This window comes from Sciurus vulgaris (assembly GCF_902686455.1).
Source record: "Sciurus vulgaris genome assembly, chromosome: 6".
Classification (NCBI taxonomy): Eukaryota; Metazoa; Chordata; class Mammalia; order Rodentia; family Sciuridae; genus Sciurus; species Sciurus vulgaris.
Window position 1 is genome coordinate 97,453,299 of NC_136466.1, and position 23,783 is coordinate 97,477,081.

The 23,783-nt window shown below is 36.1% G+C and overlaps 1 protein-coding gene across 12 annotated transcripts in view; it reads left to right on the forward strand.

The window, feature by feature from the left end:
* MEF2C (myocyte enhancer factor 2C) overlaps window positions 1-23,783 on the forward strand; it is a 162,198-nt gene that overhangs the window by 98,803 nt on the left and 39,612 nt on the right. For 9 of the 12 annotated variants that reach the window (XM_079144418.1, XM_079144419.1, XM_079144424.1 and 6 more), the window contains one exon: window positions 21,743-21,886. In XM_079144418.1, the coding sequence (XP_079000544.1) occupies window positions 21,743-21,886 (144 nt within the window). Of the gene's footprint in view, window positions 1-21,742; window positions 21,887-21,945; window positions 22,084-23,783 lie in introns of all 12 variants that reach the window. The other 3 variants (XM_079144422.1, XM_079144415.1, XM_079144416.1) reach the window with 2 other exon arrangements.

Genomic DNA, 23,783 nt, shown 5'->3' on the forward strand with positions numbered 1-23,783 from the left:
AAGTAGAAATAAACCTGTTTTTTTCTGAAATTTTCCAGCAGGGGAAAAAATAAAAGCATGCATGTATACAGTTTCTTCTCATTTTTCCAACATCGGTATGTGTGGAATTTTATCTTCATCCAGGTTTCATGATTTTTTCGCTTTAGCTGTGGTTGTTCTGAATTAGTTTCATGTGGGGAAATAGAAATCTATATAGTGATTTTTCTAGTGTTACTTAAAGCATTATGAGAGTCCATCTTTCAAATTTTACTTTTAGGAAATAGAAGTTTAAAAGCTCCACAAATTTGGAGGAAAGATAAAAATTTTATAGCAACATCACACAAATTATATAACCTTACTTGTTGGACTTCTGGTCTATTCTCAGAGTTAGTATCGTCTATCCTAAGTTCCCTCTAAGGGTTGTCATGAAGAGTACAGGTTACAAAAGATATCAGGGCCCATTGTAAACTGTTAACTTATGAAAGTTGGTTTTATTTTCAAAGTCAAGATAAAAGTTCAGGGGAAAAAAGTATTAACCAAAGAGAGAAGAGAACCAGCAACAACTTAATTCAGGATTATATTACATTTTATACTAAGAAGTCTATCATTAAGTAAATAGAATTTTATGTAAAAAACTGACATTTTATATAAACTAATAAGATCTAAGAAAAGTCAATGAATTGATTTTTTTCTTTTTCACAAGCATTTATGAAGTATTTATGAAAAACATTATACCCTGGGAAATACAATGATTCTGACATATTTACTGTCCTCCAGGGCCAATGGTCCAGGTGGACAAAACACTCACAGAATTTGTTCTTTCATTCAGCAGATATATTGATAAGTATGAAGACCATGTTGAGCATTGTGCTAGTTACCAATGATGCAGCTGTGACTCACAGTCAATTATCTGCACCACAGTGAGATGTGAAGTGCAGTAGGCTGACAGTGGCAGAAGAAAGTAATTACAACTGTGATCGCCTGAGAACATCTCATAGTGGATTTTAGACGAAAGCATGACCTTGAATGATAAGTAGAATAAGCTAATATGCTAACCAGTCTGCAAGCCATTTATTCCTATTTAAAGTAAAAGACTAATAAGTGTTGCAATAGACATTATTAAGTGCATAGGCATTAAAAGCAGATAAATGTAAGTGTAAAAATATACTGACATTAAATGCATGTATATACCTATATGCACACTTACTTATATGTATATATAGCAACCTTTATTTTGTTTTCCTGTTGGCATTGGACTTTTAAGTACATACTTACTCTAATCAGATGGTCATGATTTCTTGAGAAACTCCACAGAATACAGATGTTAGAAAAATGTAGTGAATATAACTGCCTTTAAGTTTGATAAAAGGTTCAACCTTACTTAGAGTTGCATCCCACATCCTTGGTTAACTTCCCAGATGAGTCTCCCCCCACCCCCAAATTCTAAAACATGATACATTTGGCTGAGAGGCTGGAAAATTGTTACATGCCTGTGTAACATTCTTATAACCTAATCATTCCTCAACTTTTCTCGCAGTTTAATCATTGGAGAATGTTCTTTGTTTTCATAGTCACTGTTTCACATAGTAACAGCTTGTTGTATTTTGGTCTGTTTGCCAGAGGGTAGGTTTATTTTTAAAACCCTGAACTCTGAATTTTTCTTTATTTTTCCAAGATTGAAAGCAGCTGAAATGCCTGGAGTTACAGGTTGAAGGCTGCTTTACAATATGTGGAGGGAAGCTTCTTTCCCTCCTCCCTTTGTGTGTGTGTGTGTGTGTGTGTGTATGTGTGTGTGTGTGTGTGTGTGTTTTAATTTTTTTCCCTAACAAATGTCTTCTAACTGGCAGTTGTCTAAAAATAGAAAACTGCTTAACTAAAAATAGCCTGGCTCTCAGTCGTGCCAAGGAAAATGGAGAGGAATAGGCGTGGAATAGAAGGCTGAGTAATCCAGTTCTATTCATTCAGAGAAACCTTTGAGAATGTGGGCGATGATAAAGTGCCCTCCAAAAACCACAGGCCTGACTCTCTCTTCAGACTTCTAGGTGCCAATAAACATTTTAGCCCCAGGATATTTTTTTTTTTTTCTCATAGGTTGTAAACATTTTCTGAAAGACAAGGCTTTGTTTCACAGAATGTGACAAATTGCCGCAGCTAACTTTTGCAAGGTCCTAAAAATTCATAATTATGAGATGCATTTAAAAAAAAAACATCTGAAAGTGCTATAAATTAATGTACATGATGTAATAATTAAGAAGAATCTGTTGGAATAAAAGCTCTTTTACTGCTCCCAAACTCAAAACTTTAAAGAGTTTCACAGAAAGAAAATTATTCCTGTGATTCACCGTAGCTGGAGAACAGCTGACTCATTTTAGCTTAGTTTCTTTTGACATGAAATGCTGTTGCTGACAGTACATCCCCTTGATATACCAATATTATTCTCTTTCTTACCATTATAATTTTCACCCAAGTAGACTTTTACTTTTAATTTTTTTAATGAAGTAGAAATTACTTTGAAAAATTAACATTCCAAGAGTAGAATGGCTTTCAGTTTCAAGAAATGGAATTCTGAGTAACCTATAAAAATTTTAAAAAATAGACTGGTTTTGCAATGGTAGCACAACCCCCCTCCCCATTTTGTTTTGCTTAAGTAATCTGAATAACCAGGTCAAACATAGCAACAGGGTGTGGAAAAGTCAGTACAGTTCATGGGGTTATACGGGTCTGAGCATTGTTATGTTCAGTTCCTGTAATGCTGCTGGTGATAAGACTCTTGAGACAAAGGACGATAATTGATGAAAAGAGGCTTAAATCATTGCTAGAAGAATCAAGGTCCTTGTATCTGTGTACATCGACTCTTCTGGGCTCCTTCCGTCTTGTAAAGCATTTTGTCGTCTTGCATGTTGGCCCCCTACTGCTCTTTGTAATGGATGCAGACCACAAGTGATTCCTTTATGCAGCATACAGGGTGTAATTGTGTCTGTGTGGTGTATTAGTAATTACCAAGCTGAATTCCCATATTGTATCTTTACTGCAGGCATGGAAAAATAGGACATACAATCCTGCATAACCATTTTCAACCTAGATAGTGAGCCACTTAGAGCTCTATTCCAGGGACAAAGCCTTTCATATGCACACTTTTTAAACAAAATTTGCATTGTTGAGTCATTTGTGCTATGCAGGATAAATTCAGTTTTGGAAATTATTATCTTTGATGTTATTCAGTTCTGACTCTTCAGCGAAACCTTTGTCATGGGGAAAATACTGGCACTTTTAATTGTTGAAATAAAAGATTTAATATTACTTAGACTGTAATAGTGATAGGAACTATAGTAACCTTGCTAAATTATAATATGGAAAGAGTAGTTCATGAATTATACCAGAATGTATAACATTCATGAACATAAATATTATTATTTTAGTAGGGTTTTTTTTACCTTAAACTGTTATTTTCAGATATAATTAATTGATTTGGGCTCAAGCATTGTTCAACCTCAGAAAAAGCTGTTGACAAATTTTTGTTACAGTAAACAGATATAAATTATTAATTTCTTTGCTATAAAATTTGTATTCATCCTTTATGTATTATGTAGCTGGTATTGATTTGACCTTCTCCTAATCTTTGGGTATTTGGAATGTCCACAGTACTATTTGTCTACAGTAAAGCCAAAATAAGGCAAGTGGGTTGGCTTAAACAAGAGAAAGTATACTGTCCTTGCTCAAATGTTAAAATGACAATTAAAACCATCAAATAGAATAGAAAAGAAATTAATATAATTATTTCATTATGAGGATCAATGAACTAGATTTATTTTGTGAGTTATTGATGCAAACAAAATTTAACTCTATTTTTACCTGCAGATCTAAAAGTGGTTTTTCAATATGTAGATTTTTAAAATTTGTTTTTACTTTTACCTGTAGCTTTTTTTATTCAAATAATAATGATTAGTTTCCTAGAATGCACAGAGAGAGAAGTTTGGAAGACATGGTCTGTGACCCGACAAAACTTAATGTAGCTAAGGTAAATACTACACATGGGAGTCGCAGTATAACTGTGAGATATTTGGTGGAGGCAGCATGGCATGGTGTCAGGGGGCATTGGTTCTGGAGATAAATTGCCAGAGTTCTTATTCTATTTCTACTGCTTAACTAGTTGTACATCCTGGGCATCTGTGTCTTAATTTCCTCATTTGAAAATGATGGTTAATAATAGTACCTAGTACATAGTCACTATAAGAATTAAATGAATATTTGTAAAATGCTTGGAACAGTCTGCACATAGTAAGGTTTATGGTGATGGCAACAAGAAAAGATTATGATAATGATGATATGTGGAATCAAGTAATAATAATTTCCAGGAAGCAAAATATTTTAAAAATCACAAAAGGCAGCCATGACTTTCATTTTTAGGCTCAAAAAAAGTCAAATTCAGAATTGACGTAAAGTTGTGGCACACCATTCAAAAGACCAGTTGTGCAAAGTCACAAGAAGAAAGGGAATAAGGTCACGAAAATATTTGTTTGATAGGAATAGAACGTTCACATACAGGAAGAGGTAGAAGAAGGATGGTAAAGCAAATGGGAACGAGGAGGCAGGTAAATCAGGATCTTGAAGTGTTTGGTGTGGAATTAAATGCAATAAAATAGATATGAGAAAGGTAACATGTCTCAAGCAGAATAGCATAATGACAGCCAACTCTTGAGCAAAGTTCTACTCGAAGATATAACTATCTCTGGAAGCAATACAGCTCAAAAGTGGAAGTGCCAAAATATTTTAATTTCAAGTAGTGTGTGTGCTAGAAAACCTAAAACCTGTCACTGCACTTGTATATTTTAGGGTATTTGTCATCCTGCAAATACCAATGGTTATAATATAAAACAAATTATTTTTGAAATAGACTTTTAACTTCAGTTTACACTGATAATGTACACATCATTTCTCTGAGGAGTATTTATCACCAGTTATAAAGACCACAGGCAATGTATTTTAAGCTCTGCAAGCTTCTCTAGATCAAGTTAAAGAAGAAATCAAAACCAATACATTTTGAAGTTCTCAATATAATAGTGCATTCTTAAAGACCACTTGAACAGGTCAGGATTATGGATGTGATTTATACTGCAAAGTATAAAACCCTTTATGCTTTCTGTGTATAACAGAAAGTCTGCAGTGTAAAAGTCCAGCTTTATCATGTAAAACAGTGTGGTATGGGAGAGGAACAGAAGCAAGTTTGGGAGTCAAACAGACCTGGATTCTGCCACTTTCATAAACCCTGATCTTGGGCAAGTTTCTAAACCTTCACCGAAGTGGTTAAATAGAGATAGTAAGTCTCTTATTTGGTCTTTTTTTTTTTTTTTTTTTTTTTTTTTTTTTTAAGAATTAAGTTTTTACTGTGATTTACACATACAAACACACTTTTTGGGCACCAAAATCTTGAGTGTATTTTGCGTTTACATTTTTAGAAGTCATTAAGTAAACCATTGTATATAACACATGTGCAACTATTTCTTATGAATTTTTTCAGATGTAAAATCCTCACTATACAAATTTCAAAACTGGGAAAAGGTAGCTGAAAGAAAAAACTGTGAGTGACAAAGTAATTCTATGAAGTAATGTCAAAATAGAGTTGAAAAAAATAGGTAGAACCCTGTCAAACAGCAGGGCTCCCCCAAGTTCACCTGATAGACAGATTTAGGATATCATTTACTCCTTATTGTCCCCCGTGAACTGCTGTGTCTCTAAGGAAGGTCACAGTTACCAATGAGAGAGAGAGAGAGAGAGAGAGAGAGAGAGAGCAAGACAGGAGGAGGAAGAAGAGGAGGAGGAAGGAGAGGGAGACAGTAAGAAAATCATGAAGTTGAGATTTTTAAGACAGAGTAATTGGCAAAACTAGGACAAGCATATCCCTATGCTTCCAGCTCCTTTTCTGACAGAAAATATGTAATTGATTTCATTAAAAATACTAGCCAATCAACAGTATTTAGCATGATGGTATTGTTAGCAATAAAAATATATACATATCTTGCATTGCTTCTAGTATGAAACTGTAAGTATCTTTGCCCTGGCTCCCTCAGTATTTTGATGGCAGTAACGATACATAGTCTTGGAAGTGAGCCAAGCACATGCTAATGTATTACACATTTGGCTCAATTCCAAGTGAACAGGTGTTTTAAATATTCCAGTCACATACCCACAGTGTATATAGCTACTGGGGAAAGGAGATCATTTCTAAACCACTGACGTTTCGAACCACACCTATTTCTCACTGTGAAGACTTAGCAAAGATGAACCGTGATGGGGAAAGAGCTCTACTTTTACTGATAGGATTGCAGCAAATTCTTAACTCTGAACTTGGCACCTTGATGTCTGGCTGCGGAGATCAAGGCACTTGCTAATCAGCCTTAGAAAAAAATAAGGAGACTTCAGTACTTGCCACAATTGAATTCCAACAAATGTGGAAGATTTTATTTATATTAGCAAAAACTGTAGTAAATTAGATGACAGCAAATTGTTATATTATGTTTAGGGGAAGAAATTTGTTTTTCATTAGAAACCACCATTCAATGTGCAAACATCCTCCCATAAAACAGTCTCACTTTCCTGTGATCCTAATTACTAAATTGAACTATTTCTTTCAGGAGGAAAGAAAGATAATAATAGCTACACAGAAATACATCTACCCGGAAATAATTCTGAAACTTCTTTCAAAATTCTTAGCTTCATGCTATACACATTCTCTCTCTCTCTCCTGCTCTCTTTCCCCTTCCTCCCCCCACGCCTCTCTTTCTCTCTCTCTCTCTCATACATGCACAAATGCAGGCAGTTTCAGCAGATGAACTCATATATGTAACTTCCATTTCACTAAGCTTACAAGTTCCTGTGTCAGATCAACAAATTTCCATTGATCTCTATCTATCCCTTTGGCTTCAACAAGAAAGTAATGCACTAAGGATGGAAAAAGAGCTTCTAACTTCTCCCAGCCACCTGCCTTAACCTCATACTTCATCATGGTATAGCCTGTATTCTTTTGATGATTAGTCAATAGCATGCATTACCTCATGGAAACAGACTTTGCACCCTGTTTTGCTTCCTCTTTTAATGGTTATGTTTCCCCTCATCTTTTACCAGTGATCTTAAAAAAGAAGTGATTCTGTTCAGAATGATGGTGATGGCTGTTTGAGGTATTTTGAAACTATTAGGTGGTTAATTTGTGGTTAGTATTATTTATTCAACAGAAAATTGACTTTAAGTCCAGGTAAAAAGCCGAGATCATCACTGTAAACTTTTAAATGTTATACAACTTTGTTTAATTTCAATTTTCAAAAACTCCAGTTTCCCATCTGGGAGACTGGAGTATTGGCCTAGCTGTGGGAAGCCTCCAGAGAAAACAGGGCTCACAGCGCAGACAGTCATTGCCTGTGGGTGGCATTTTCTCTGCTGAGTCAGGTCCCGCCAGCTGTTCCCCAGGCTTCTACCAACAGTTCGGATTTTCTGACAAGATGCAAAACCCAAGTCTTTGTGGTTCTTGAAGCCCTCCTGTAATTTTCCCCTTCTCCTTGGGACTTTGGGAAATTTTCACCCAAGATTGCATCTTGCTGCCTTCCTCATAACTGTTGAAGAAAATTGGGAAGTATTACAGTCATTTCTTTTATTTATCCTGTCATCTGGCCTATAAAGCAAAGCAATGTTTTCTGCATCTTTTGGCAAAGACAGGAAAAGAAAGAGTTTATGTACCCATGATTAGAAAAAGAAATTTTATAGTGTGCACAATATTTTTTCACGAACCCATCCATAGCTTTGCCCAAAAAGAGATAATAATTTCTCCATAAATATATAATTTTTTTCTTTTCCTCCAACTATCCCCTCAACCTCAGGAAAAAAGTTCATTCTCATAGTGCTTCATCTACTCAGACAGATTCAGCTGAAGAGCTGAGCAGTTGGCTTAAATCTGAAAAATAAGGTGCCCAAAAATCAAGCAAATGGTTTTCTTAGTAATAGATTTTAGGGTTCTTACTAGCATTATTTTGATAATTGTAATAAACCTGCACTTTGTTTTACCCAGAAAGGTTATGTAGGCATGTAGATACTGAAAAAATTAAGATTTGCTGAACATTTTGTTCAAAGGATACATAGATGTAGTTTGAGCAATCATGTGCTAGGAATTGAACTCATGGCATTGCACATGATAAACGTGTATCCCCAACCATTGGGCAGTCTTTATGATTGGACAGACTTGCAAAGGGAAAATAGTCCAGTAAATAACCAAGAGAGTAAAGCCTGGAGATTACACATAGGTTCAAAAACTTGATTCTAACCCTCACTGACCCTGTGGACTTGCCCAAGTTCCTGAACCACATCATACTTCTTTTTCTTCATCTGTAGAATGACATTCATAGTGGAAGAATGGTTATGAGGACTGAAAAAGTAAAATCCATGCAAAGCTGCAGACTTGGTCCCTGGCATAGATGAATGCTCAATAAATGGTAGGTGTTATTGCTGAGGAACAGATTCAATTAAAATATTAAGAAAATTAATATTTTGACAGTGAGGGAAGACTGGTTTAATTTCCTTTTCATGCCATAGAAGAGGAAATGTTGTTTTTATAATTACCTAATAAAGGACATGGAAGAAGTGATTGGGCAAATGAAAACTCTTAAGTGTACCTCTGAACTAATAAAAATCACTGAGATTTCATAAGTTATGAAACTTGAAATACCAAACTTAAAAATCAGGTTGCTGTACATTTCCACTGACAATGCTGAAATTACTGAAGCTATCATAGCTAAAACATCCCTCAGCTGAAGACTGCAGGGGCCAGGGTCCCGAATTCATAGAAATTCTTTGGAGAAGCTTGCTAGGGCCAGAAGACAGAGCAGTCTGTAGGGCTGGCAGACTCCACTTGACCACACTGAGTTAGACAACAGGTACACAGCTGCTGCCAGGGATGGATAGCAGGCTGAACAGAAGTGCTGTTGGCCTGTGATAAATCTTTATGTTAGATTGTAAAATGCTGAGCCCAGACACGATGAGTGGCCAGATTATATACCAAAGGTCACTTGAGGGGCTCACTTACTTTTTCCTCTCTTTTATAACTTCCTCAAATTCTCTCTCCATCATTAATTCTGATTCCCTTTCCCAATATCTATCATCTATCTAATCTATCTTCTGCTTATAATCTCTCTCATTCTTCTCATTCCTTTCCCTAAACACTTTCTCTATATACCTTACTACTTTTCATCTCCCAATATTCTCTCTAGCCTCTGTAACATCATGTTAAATTGGAGGTGACCGAATGCAGAACCTAAGAATATTACTGTCTGTGTAATATGTGATATCATGGGAAATGTAATTTTGTGAATTATGAGTTGATTTAAGATTCTGGGACCATAGATTCATAATTGGATAATATTCATAGCATAAGGAAATTAAATTGAAAAAAGTTTGGTTTTAATTATTAGTTAATTTGGAAATATAAATTAGAAAAATTTAAACTTGCCCTCAAAATAGTATGGTAAATTGGTCAATGTAGACCTTGATCAGTGTGCAATGGTAATAATACTAGGCTTTCCAAAACACTTCTTATGAATTATATTCTATTTACAGGTATTTAATCTAGGATGAAAGATCCTGGGTTTTACATGATGGAATGTATTAGGTATTTTCAGAATCTCTTTGTAGATAACTTATGTCCCGTTTAATCATTACACTTAGTTCATAATTGCTTACACTAATAAGAAAGGACTCTTCACATTAATACTGCAAAATAACAGGAACTACAGAGTAAGTCCAGGAGATACAATTCTCGATAACAAATGAGCCAGGAAACTAGAGGGCAAGTCCCAGTGGAAAGTTAACCTGCGGGTCCTAACTCTGAAATGCTACTGGCACTTTTGATGTCAGTTCTAGAAATACTCTGGTTATTTTTCTGGTACCAGCTGGAAATAATTACATTGTTAAGAAAGCAAATAATGGCCCTTTGATTAATGAACTCAAAGTCTGCATTAATATATGAAAGTCAAAGTGCCCAGTAGTCTCCAGGTCTTAGGGAGACTCAGATAAAAAACACAGGCCCTGGGTCCTGTGTGGAGACTGAGGCAGAAACTGTGTCACATTGTGATATGAAGAACTATGATAGAACTATAGGAAGGGTGAGTCTAAATAAAGAAAGCAACTAGAATGATGTTGATGTGTTTTGCAAATACAGCAAAAATTTTAGGAAAAAGGCTGAAACAGATTTGAAAAATATTTGTTTTTAAGCAACCTTTTATTTAGCTCTTTGAAGGGTACTATCCACATTTTGTCCATTGGACACCTACCCAAGGAAGTTGAACAATACCCAGCACTTGTTACCAGTTCATGTATCAGGTTCCTGGCAGTGAGGCAGGAGCTATCAAGGATAAGTGGACTAGACTCTGTCTTTCCTGCAAGTATAAGTACCATAAATACTGTAGTTCATAGTGTTCTGGGTCAGATAATAAGTAGGAAGCAGTATAAACTTATTTGAAGAAAAGAAATCAGGGGCATTGTACTGGTGTGCATTTTGGAGATTCGGTCTCTGGGGCTTTCTCAATTCTGTGTGAATTTGGATAGGTAGGAGTTTGTTCCCTCACCAGCTGACAACATCCTATAAACCTGACAACCTCTACCTTCCAGTCAACCCTTTGAACCTTCAAGGAGGCTTCCCCCTTCCTCCATCTTTTATGTCTGGTAGCCTTTCTAGCCTTGTTCACCAGGGTTTTTCTGTGTGTAGACCAAATCTGATGAAACCCTGCTGTGTCCTGTCTACTGGTTTAACTGGTCCAGCCCCTGACCAACCGCCAGACATTCATTGTATCTTGGACACTGTCTGCTAAGCAGGAAGTTTGCCATTGCATCAACCAATAAATGGAAACATTAATGCTGCATTAACCAAGTCCCAGGAGAGATTTTTATGTTGAAAGAAACAACTAGGAGGAGTGAGGCTGGAGACCAAGGCTGCTGGCCTTTGACAGACCCAATATTACTTACACTGAAGAAAAGAGAGAAAGTTCAGCATTCAGGTGGGGAAGCTTGGATTTCTAGCCACTAGCTTTTGTCTGTCTGAGCCTCCTTATTGTCTGTCACCAGGCCATCGTTAGTAGCATTCTCCATAGGACACCTGTCCAGAGGAGTTAACTGATTTGTCACAACATTCAACTGCCGGATACTGTGTTAGTTGCCAAGATAGAAAGCCCTCAAGAGACTTCATGTCTGCAAGAATCTTATCATCTAGAAAATGAGATAAAAACAATAATACAGACAGCAGTGATATGAAATAAATGGTAATTACAAAGTTCTGTGGCGGCATAAAAGGGACATATTGATTCTATTAACTCTGGTCCACACAATTCTTTCCTTTTGTAATTTAAATTCATGAGTGAGAAGAGTGGATGGTGGGTTTCTGCAGTGGGTGTGGCTAGAGGTAAATGCAACATTTATTTTGGGTACAAACCTGGTAACTTCTGTTTTCAAATTCCACTGTAATTCCACTTTAAATAAGAACCTCTAGTGCTGCAGCCTTGGCTTTCATTATTCTTTTATTAATTTTATTTATTGAATGGGCCCCCTGTGCTGGGCACATTAAAGTTACTGTGGATATAGAGGTAAAAAAGATGAAGTCTCTCCTCTTGTGGAGGTTTGTTCTGACACATGGAGACTTCCCTCCCCTGGCAACCACAATGACTGTGAGTTACATATTGTTCTCACACCATCCCAGTAATGCTTGGCACTCCTGAGACCATGTTTCTCTCTAACACATCATAGCAAGTGAGTATTGAGCTGTCCCTGCTAACACAGTTGTCGATACCAGTCTCTAGATTGTCATGTAACAGTCTCAGGCAAAGCCCTCAGAATTGGGACTAGGAGAGTCTTCCCTGAAGCTATCTGGGGAGGTGGAACATAAGACCTTCTCCCATTATGGCTGCAAATCACCATGAAATAAGCAAAACGAAAACAAAAATTTTAATGAAGAAGGCTAAAAGCTACTCATTGGAGAGCAGACTGGTTTATTAGGAAGAATGATTAATTAATTTTTAAAAAAGATTCAATTCTCAGGTTATGAAGGAAGAAGTTGAGGATGCCATCTTCACAATCCAGTATTGGTCCTTCGAAATCTTTCTGCCTGCCATTTAAAAAATTGAGGGATAGAAAAGAACTTGGTGAATATTTTTACCTCTATCCCAGAAAGAAATTTATTACTGGTACATGTTGGTCCTGTGACTTAGAAAATGAAAAATATAATACTATGAATGAAGGGCAAAGAGAGGGTTTCCCCACTCGGGCAACCCAGGAGACAGGTGGGTCAGGGTTAAGGTGGTTAAAACTCTAGCTCTCTTGAGCCTTCAGAGGTCCAGAGTGGAAGAAGCATGTTAGGCAGAAAACCAGTTTAACTTAAATACTGGGGATCCCAGGTCCTTGCTAAATGAGGAGTTGTGTATCTCCTCAGGTACCATAAAAATTGCCAGTTGACAGCCCCCCATTTTATTTTGCATTGCTCTGTTGAAAGGTTGCTGTGTACTCTGCTTTTCTTATAAGCTTATGATAAACTAGAGATCCCAACCAACAGAGTCCATCAGTGGCAATGTCCTTGTTCCTAAGCAAAACTTAGAGGATGCACAGAGACGTCTTTTGCAATAACTTTGGTTCTCAAAATGTTCATGTCCTCATGGCATTAAGTCAAAGCACCAGCAACCACAAAAACTCCAGAGCTGGAAAGGCACAGCCCATCATGTCCAGGACCAAGAGCAGGAAAAATATCTAAGTGCAAATAAATCAAATTTTGTGCCTCATATACTGTGTATGTTATCTTCGCTGTTTCTTTGGCTCCCACAGGGATATCCTGTGCAGCAATCATGAAGTCTTTACAGAGATTGCTTTGACCTACCAGAACTTGAACCCTTTACATGTTGACATAATAATCTTACTAAAATAAATAAATAGCACTGCTACCTAGGGAGACCACCCAACTCATTTCAATTAGTCTGTCACTGTTAGAAAATATGACTGTCAAGTTGATAGGTTATTCATTTATCCAATGAACAGTTACCTAGAACCTATACTGAGCCTGGATATGTTAACCAAGTGTTTTGTTAGGGACCAGAGATTCCATTTCTTTCAGAACTTGATATCTGATGCTGAAGAAGACATGTAAAAAGATAAATGACAATATAATATACTCCATATAAAAAGCACACACGCACACAAACAAAACAAAAAAAGAAGGACTGCAAGAGCACAGAGAAGGGAATCCCTGAGTGCTTAGGACAGCTAGGAAAAACCTTGCTGAGCAAGAAATGACATTAGGGAATGGGTATCCGGGTATGACTCAGGTCTGTGCAACAGAGAGGAGAAGTACACAAGGATATGCCAAATAGGAACAAATAACATACCCAAAGAGTGTTTTTAAAGTATGTACCTGACTTGTAAAATAATACAGAACCCCCCTTAGCCAGAACACTGCATGCTGGAGAAGAGAGGAATTGAGGTGGAAAGGGCAGGTGGAGGGTTTGCTGTGCAAGCTCATGGGTGTGGCTCTTGGGAGCCACCATGGTTTTAAGGAGAATACTGATAGGATTAAATTTGTATTGTAATTAGACCCTGTCAAAAGTATGAAGGAAGATTGACTGGAAGGTGGGGTCAGAAAACAAACAGACCAAGAATGGGAAACAAAATAGCAAAAGTAATGATAGTTGAGCTCAAGAGATGATGAAATTCAGTGATTTCTGAACTTGTGGCTTGAGTAGCCAAGTTGTAACCTTTGCTGAAAAGGGAATGGAAGAGGATAGGTAGAATCAAGAAAATCAATGGGAAAACAAATTATGTAGTAGAAGAGATTTGGGAAATCCTGTGAAAAATAAGGATACATCTGAAAACCCCGAGCTGATGATAAATAAGGTGTAAGATGTAGGCTACTTTCATTTCAAATGACTAATCATGTATTGACTCAATGTATGAATAAAAAAGGCATTTGTAACTAGTTAAAAATCCAAATGGAAACAAAAATCATGTCTTAGTTTTTGTTTTCTTGCAATGATGAGGATCCAACTTAGGGCCTCATGCATATTAGACAAGAACTCTACCATGAGCTCCGTCCCCATCCTGAAAATGATTTGAACTTAATCTAATCTTCCAAGATAACATACACCTTTTTTTGTTATTGTTAAAATAAGTTAATGGTTTGTAAAAGATGCTCTAAAAGTTATTTTTAAAGCATCAGTGTCTAAATTCAGCTTTTCTGTCCCTGTGTTACCCTTTTGCCAGTAAAATGCCACAGCCTAAAAAGATTGGTATACTTTGTATATTTTCATAAAACCTACTTCTGGATCTTTGTTACTTTACTCTTGTTCTCAACCTTTTTTAAATTTATAGTTCTATCTTATATTTTCCTTCCTTATTTTAGAAATCAACAGCATCTATTCTTCAAAACCACCTAAAATTTGATTCTTCGCATTCCAGCTCCTGTTTTCTTAACTTACTTTTTGACGGTTATTAGGATTAACTGGGTATATTATCATGCCTGTCAGTTGTTATATCTGAAAGTGCTTCCTGCTGCTTAGTATTTGACTTTGGGTCTCCCCTGGATGCAGGATGTCAGGGAGTGAGTGTTTCATGGCTGAAGTGTGCCAGACTTCCCAGCTCAGTCCTGTCCTAATCCAGCCTCATGATGCATGCCTTGTCCAGGTTCCAGGAGAGCTGTGGTGGAAGAATCCTTAAAAATTCCAAATGCTGACCTATCCTGAGGAAGCCTGAATCATCCGATTGGCCCTAGAATCACCCTGATTTTCCATGAATTCCCCCAGGCTGAGGTTGGCCCAGAATACAACCAATGTCAGAGCCTTGCAGAATAGTAGAGCAGTAGACCAGCATCCAAGGATTAGAAAGGAAAAAGGAAAAAAAAAAAAAAAGATGAACTTTGCCCAAGAATTTTAAAACATGCTTATTTCAAATTTATAGTATCTGACTCACATTCACAAAAGCTGCCCTGTGGTCTTTCCTACAGAGCTTTTGTTTTTCTTTTTCTAACCTTTGCATTCACCTAAAACACCACTCCCTTCTTTTCTGCTTCCATGCTAAATTTTGTGCCCTCTTTCCTGCTACCCTTTTGATCACAGAGATGATATACTTATGACTTTCTTCAATTATTTCTTCAGTACTCTTTTTCAGAGATTCCATGTTTAAACCAATATCCCAATTTCTAAGCATTCGATGATATAAAGTTCTTGAGTCACAATCAGTTTCATACATAGCACAAATTATGCCCGTACTATATTGCTTTCTGACTTGAACACTGCACTTTTCAAAGCATGATAAATTTGTAAACAGTCACTTAAAAAGAGTAAAATATTGAATTTCAACATAATGTTATAAGTAATATAAGATGACAAAAACAAATTATAATCTTAAAAATACTGCACTGAGACTACATGTTCTCCTAACATTTGAACATCCTTTTCTGTTCTCTTTAGCCATCCACTAAGTCTGTCATTAAGGCTGCAAACATTTATTAATCTCCTAAGGATTGATGACTGGTAAAGTCCCTATACTCCAGGAGCTCAGGATGGTGGGAAGAAAAACATGTAAACAAGTAATCTGGATCACATATTCAGAAAACATATCTTTACATCCAGAGGACCACAAACAGCCCCTGACACATATTAGCAATTAGCAAATGTATTTCAAGGGGTCTGTTCCCACTATCATCCCTGCCTCCAACCAGCCTGAAACCTCTGCATACGTTAATATTTCAGTGGAAATGTGCATTCTGTTCATTTAGCTAGCATTTATGGAGCACCTACAGTATGTCAGACTCTCTATACTGAAACTCCAAAGTGAACAAATTAAATGGCTTTGTTAAGGATCTCTCAAGGTAGCAAAGAAAATAAACACATACATGATCCCTGATGTGTGGTTTGGGATATAATAGAAAAATGCAATGAGTGCATCAATGTGGGGAGAAATTAATTCAGCCTGGGTGATGAGAAGTCTACAAAGAGGAGATGAAAAGGAGGTAGAAGGAGAGCCCAGGTGGAGAAAGCACCTCAGGATGAAAGGCAAGTTGCTGTGGACATTATTCCTCATCTCCTGGGAGGTGTGAGGAAGGGCCAGGTGATCCCTGGTGATCTCATCCACACTGAAATCCTAATATGAACTTTCACCATATGAATGTTTATATGAAATATTCTATGGCCATTGGGAGACAGGTGGTGGATATACCTTTATGTTTATTACATTAAATTTTTCACATCTTTAACTAGTGTCTTTTATATCCTTTATTGGAAGATAAAAAATAATTCAGTGAAAAAAATTCAAGTCCATTGTTAAGATTATCTTTTGAGGTAAGGCATAAAAACAAAAATAATAAAAATCTCCAGTTCCCCCTCTCTCTCTAGTAGAAGTGTCTAGTTAGAATTAACATTAATAATCAGGAGGGAAAAAATTGTTGTAAGGTTTTATACTTTCAACTTTTCCTTAAAATTTTCACCACAAATGAATATCTTTTGGTACAAGTTAATTTTTTTATATTCTATATCATCTATGGTTTGCTTATCTGATAAAATCTACCTAGCGATTAATTGTACTAGCTTTGTGGCATTTTAATATATCTTTTTATTTTCAGAATGAAAACAAAGGAGAACCATGGTATAGAAAGATAGAGTCAGACAATTTTTACAGTGTTGATTATTGAAACATATGGAGAAATTTTTTGGTACCTTGTCTTCCCCCAGCCTAAGTGATCTATGCTGGAAAGCACGAAAAATTTTTTAAAAAATTAAAAAAAAAAAAAAACTACACTATTCTAGTTTAGTTCAGAGCTTTTTACTTTAAATTTATATTGCCTTCTTTCAGATCAAAACAGTATCTGGCAAATAGTTGGTGTTTGGTAATTGCTGTATACATGTTAGAAGTAAGTCACAGGGCACAGCCCTTAAGGTGGCCACTCCCCTGACGCTGGAGGCTCTGGAGCAGCATTGTGATGGGCATACCAGTGAGCCACCAGGCTTAACAGCCGTTCTCAGAAACTTTGTTCGTGGCTAGCATCCAGTTCATCCGTACTTCTATTCCTACATGAATTTACTACTTTCTAAAGACTGTTTAGCTCGTTACCCATGGACACTTAACCATCATACAGCTATGAAAGACAAGACCATCATGCCCCCCCAAAAAGGGTCTAGGATTAGAGGAAAGGAAACTACATTTTCTAAGTCAGTGTCTTTTTCCCTTGGCTTTTGTGTGAACATGGCTTTCATGCAACTAATAGTAATAGTTCTTTCATTTGCTCTTAACACATCAAACCTCTGAAGTCAGGCTAACTAGCTATGAAGAAAGAGAGGTTATTTGGATTTTAACAAAGGTTAATAAGAGTAATTTGTGGTTTTTCACACACGGACTTGAACTTTTAGCTGTACAATGGGAAGGCATAGGAAATAAAAGAGTATGAAAATATATATTCCTAAGGACTGAGACTGTCGACGTGAAAAGAAATGGACTAGTCAGAAGCTTTTTCTGTGGTGATGATTCTCTGACAAAAAGCCAAATTTTACTTAAATAGTATTGATATAATATGTAGCAGCATTGTAACTGAAAAAAGGCCAATAATCTTGATGTTTCTTTTTGCTAACAAGGTGTAATTTTAAAGAGAAATAATAATAAAAATTTAAAAATAAATTAAGAATGAAATCATCATGGTATAGAAAAGGGATTTTCTAGTTTATAACATAATGTCTGAGACAAGAAATGAGTGCTCCATGTGGCATTCTTTTTCATTTATATTCCTTGCAGTAACGAAATAGAATCTGTTCCCCTACATCTATTTCATTAGAATTTTTGAAGCACCTGTCACCTATCATCATCAGTTTATACATATTTCAGCTTTTTTTTCCATTGAACAAATGTAATAACACAGGTCCATATGTGCTCATGTCTGGGAGGAGAGATTCTATGTGGTTTTTGGATTACCTTTCTAGACTCCTTCTCCCATTTATTGTTTGGAGTGTGTCACCTTCTGTCAATCTAATTACTTCTCTAAGAGCGGCTGTTCTCAGCTCACTGTATGACAATCACTACTTTGTGAATATACCCAAGAAGCCTCAGCAGTCAATTGATGTACCCTAAAAGTGTCACTCTCAGGTGGCAGGCTAGCTCCAGTGTACCAGCTCACTCCAGGTGTACGGAGTTCTCTGGAGAAAGAGTTTCTTTAGATGCATAGCAAGGGAACTTGGTGATTTCAATAGATTTCTTGCTTTTTTGTGACATATAGAATCAAATCTTTTCAAAATGTAGTCAGCTGAGAGATGTTTTCTATGTATCTCCAGGACTTCTAGCACCTGTAAGAATAGCAATTAAATGTGTACATTGCCTGACCAGTGACACTTGTAAAAGAGTAGAGAAGCTTTCAAAGGCCAATAGCAGAGATTTTTATTTTTACAGAAAAAGGCTTAGAGGAATAATGCTTATTTATCCATTTAGTAAGCCCTTTAGTTCATATTGACTATTCATTACTGTGAATAGAGAGACTTGGCTGAATCTAACAGTAATTCCTTTGTCATCATTAAACAGCTGTAGATTTTTAATATAATAAAGATAAAACTGCTCTTAGAGCTCCAAATTCACACTATGGTATTCAAGTTTGTGCCATCACTTCCATTTTCAGAGCTTTATAATTCCACCATAATCATTTGTTCTTGGCAGAAATGTGTTATACAAGCACTCAGCCGAGGATAATATTTTTGAACAATTTTTTAAATACTCTGGTGATGTGATTATGGGAATTTGGAACTCAGTATTAATTTACTCTTGCATTTTGTGTTTGTATGTCTCAAAAATCCCTGTTTCAAGTAACACAATTTAACTTGAATCATTACTTAAATACTTGCAATATTATTGCAAGATAATGTAATCAGATAAAAAAATAATTTATTGGTAGAAAGTGAGTCATTCTTTTTCTCCCCCTCCTCACTGTCATTTCCTTTGTGACTCCATGCCACCTGTTTTGTTTGCTTAGCAGTTAATATAATTGTTCAGGTATAAATTGAGATGTTGATCTAATTGGTTTTTTAATAAGGGAACTAAGTGTTTCATTGAACAACGACATTCCCACTCAACCAAAATTTGATGTGTCAGAAGTATCAGTATTTTAGCCATATTCTCATACTTCAAATTTTCCCAGAGCCAATTTTTTAAAAATTTCTACTTCATTTATTTCAGTATTCAGTCTATTACTATAATTGAATGTGAACTGGAGAAATCTAGTCGGCATCTCTCACTTCAAAAGCTTAGGAAAGTTTGGACAGGAAAGAGTGGGCCCCACATGGTCACAAGCAATAGCTGATAATTGGACCATCATGTTTAGCTACACTGGCTTGAGATCTGGCATAAGATTTCTGTAAACTCTTCATGAAAGACTTATGAGAGATAATGAGTTAACATTTGGAGATTGTTCAACATTGTAGTTGATATTTGAATTTTTATAAACCAAACACAATATCTATCCCCCAAAAGCTTTGTAAGAATATTTAGCACACATTCATGTGCCAGATGGATTGTAATGACAGTTGATAGGCCTCTCCCAACCCTTGCGTTCTGTTGTCAGGAGTCTGCATGGCAAAACAACTAGAATTTTTACAATAAGACTTATTGGGTTAAAAACGTGGGTGCACACTGAAAAATCTACTGTCTACTAAGACTATGAATTAACATTACATAAGGCTTTAAATCAAAGATTTGTAAGAAGATATTTTAACATGGCTTATAGAAATATTAATGTTTTGAAAAAATCAGGTATTTTCTTGTTCTTACCTATTTCTCTTCACACAAGTGATTTCTTATGAAAAATGTGGAATATGATGCAAGACACTCAAATTTTTTTCAAAAGCTCAACATTTGCAGATATCAAAACAGAAACACATGATATGACAAATTGTTATGACCCAGAGAAATGATCTCTTGGTTGAGATAATGCTAGCAAAAAGAGTTTAAAACCTAAAAAGTTAAGTTAGAGGGTGGAATTATTAAAGTATTGTGATGTCCTTTGGAGTACTATTATAAAAACTCTCTACGAGTACTTATTCTGGACCAAAAATGATGGCTGTAGATCCACAATAGGGGGACAGGTGGCCCCACCAATTATAAATTCCCCAAGATTGTAAATGTATATTTTATCATCTTGTGTCAAAATATTCATTTTAATATTCAAACATTTTACCACATAATAAGCTGTAACCATATGTTTATTTGTTATATTATACCACTATAACATTAATAAATATTTACAGAATAGTAGTGTATCCTAGATGTATTGCAATGGTAGCTCTTAGTTTGATTTTAAGCTAAAATCTTCAATGCCTCAGAAATTAATTTTAAGTAATATTACATTTGTTACATATTGATGAGCCAAAGTATTAAAATTTTCAGACTCACACTCTTTTAAACTCATGTTGTTTTATTTATTTTCCCCAATTGCATGAATTAAAAATGGAGTGTTATCTCAGCTTTCAATTCCTTAGCTTGATGTTGCAACTTTTCCTTTATTTGTATGTGAATTCTGTCTTTAATAAAGATGAGCTCTGCTGAACTTTCCGTTAGCAAGAGGTACATAGGTATGCATCTCTTTATAACTGATCTTGGTAGTACCAGGAAAATTAGGAAGTGTTGCTAGTCTATTAATAATGAATATGGCAAGCTATGTGATTAATCAGAAGTTTTATGATATCTAAAAATATAACATCATTTCTGTGAATCAGACTGTGTACAATTGAATTGACAATCATCAGCTTTAAAAAAAAAAAAAAGTAAAACTCAAGCCTCCTGACTCATATTTTTTTGAACTGTTACAATGTTATATTAGTATTTATTCTTGTGTGACAGCTGAGACTAGACCAGACCTACAGGAGGAGGAAAGGAGGTTTAAGAAAAGGCATCGACTTTTCCCTTTCTTGTGTCAGAAAACAGTCTCAGGGTGATTCCTACTCACTTGAAACTGGGAGGTACTTTTTTTAGTTTGCTAGTTAGTGACTCTGTTGCCTATTTGCAGTGTTCTTTGGATCCTTTACTCAGCTCAGGGTAATGAAGCCACAAGTTCAGCTGTTTTGATTTTTCTTGCAGCCTATGTTTAGGAAGATAATTTCTCAGTATTATAAATTTCGATGAAGATTTTCACATGTACTTTCTAACAAAAGTAATTCTCCGAATGAGCATGTTGTCTGAACATTCTCAGTCACTGCTCAGTGAGCATATTAGCCATGTTCTCATATGCTGTTTTGCTCTCAGGGATATGAGAGGGGGCCAGGACACCATTAGTGCCAGCCATTATGTTAGAGTCAAACCAGAGGTGTTTCCAACATTTCTACTGTTGTCGTCATCACAGATTCTAAAATAGTTTTGCAACATCCTGACTTCTGATTTTTCTGTGGGAAGAAAGAGTGCTGCAGTTTGCCACCTTAATTATATTCTGCTGTAATTGTTTTTCATCAGATAGTTCTTGAAACCCATAAGAATTCCAAATCACAATACTTTAGTCCTCATACCCTCTTTGTTCATTGACTGAATTTATTTGTGAAAGGAATATATATATTTTTAAACATGATGAATGCTGAAGTGAAATGAATCATGGTTTTTACCTGTGATATTCTATTCTTAACATAATATAGCATGTGTGATAACCTGAAACACAGGATAACTTGAACTTCTGTAACACCCCTGAATGTCTCTTACAGCCTTTGTCTAGGTTTGAACTTTCCAAAATTATGTATTTCAGACGTTGAGAAAGAAGGGCCTTAATGGCTGTGACAGCCCAGATCCCGATGCGGACGATTCAGTAGGTCACAGCCCTGAGTCTGAGGACAAGTACAGGAAAATTAACGAAGATATTGATCTAATGATCAGCAGGCAAAGATTGTGTGTAAGTACTTGGAACTCCCTTCATTTTTTTTACTCTTGGTATTTCTCTGAACCTGGCAGGCATTGAACAAGAAAGAAAACAAAGGCTGTGAAAGCCCCGACCCTGACTCCTCTTATGCACTCACCCCACGCACCGAAGAAAAATACAAAAAAATTAATGAAGAATTTGATAATATGATCAAGAGTCATAAAATTCCTGTAAGTACCAAAGGTAGATGGCTGGTCTGCTGATAACTGCTGCAGTAACACACCTTAACCCTCTCAGTGATGGCTTGCTTTAAGAAGCACTAAAAGTCAGATAAATAGCCATCTCATCCCATGGGCAGTGCATTTAGAAAGCAAACCCTGCGGGATGCTGAAATTACATAACCGCGAAGAATTGCCATCGAGAAGTTCATTCTGAGGTAGAACAATTCACAGGAGGAAGAGAAAGATCAGTGCGACACACCCTGAATTTACACAACCTTTTAAAAGTTCACACAAATCACGAAACAGGAGTAAAACAGTAGAATCACTTTCTGAATCACTTTAGATTTGCTCTAAAATACATGGATATATGGTGTGCTGAGACTGGGTACACGAGAGAAACTGCAGTTCTCTCACATAAAATGACAGTCATCACTTAAATAAAAGCTGGTTTCTGAATAAAACTTCTGCCCCTCCCCCTACACGTGAAATTCAACAGCACTGAAGGGTTAAAGCTAATGCTCGCTGCAGGGAACAGACTGCATGAAACCTAATGGTAAGATTCCAACGTTTGTGTGCTGGGGTGATTTTAAAGCTTTATCAGAACATTATCTGCTTTGCCTACACCAACATTTTCCATGCTTTAACATTTGGCTAAATTTTGTCTTAACCGGTTCAGAAAATTTCTAACAAACAATCATATGCCTTGCCAGATATTTAAGAGAAATAACTCTGCATGTATTATTTTGTTTGCCCTATGTATGGAGGAAAAATATATACTGTTTATTACATTGTCACCAATCAAATAATGTTAATTTTGTGCCATCTAAAGATGATACCTAAGTCTCATTTGCTTTCTGAGTAACTAATATTAGTGTCTGAACCTAACTGTACACAAGCTTCTCAGTAGATAATTATTTTTCAAAAAAGTATATTAAATGGTTTTGGTAAGTTAGCAAAACAGTCTAAACCTGAGTACTGAGAACAACTCTTCAGTAAAAACAGACTTTGTTGATTACACGTGCAGATCTTTGGGGTCAAAAGCTCTAGGCCAAATCCACAACTGCACTCACAAGATAAATGAATGCTTGGCTATAGTGGGTACACACTCAACCTATTTTGAATGAAACTGGAGCTTTAAGACTTATTTACAGAATGTATGCAAATTAAAATTTCTATCCTCAAAATTACATGTCTGTTCATTTGTTAAATGGAATAATGTCAGCAGTAGAGCTTTTATTGACTCAATTATTACTATATGTATCATGAAGGAAAACTCTGTGCCACAAATTCTTAAAGGTTTCATAAAACCAAGTACTATATGCAACATATTCACAGTGGGCACTTTATCCAGTGAAGTATTTCCTATTATATATAGGTCATGAATACTAGTTAACAGTACTCAAAATTCTTAAGTGATAACACCCATTGGGATTTTATCTTTCCCAGGAGAAAGAAGGAAACAGCTCCTTTGGGCCACCTTTTAGTTCTTATGGTCTGAATTTTTCTTGCTATCTTGTACATCACTTGGAGTTGTGTTACAAAGTTTTGTGAATGTAGAATATTAAGGCAAAGCACCTCTGATTTCTCAGATAAGAGGAATCCTTTGCACAGTTAGAAAAAAGGCAAATATATGCAATACTGCTGATTACTCTCAGTCTAGTTGATCCTACATGTGGAAGGAGATTTAACCCCCAAAGTTCCAGGGAAAT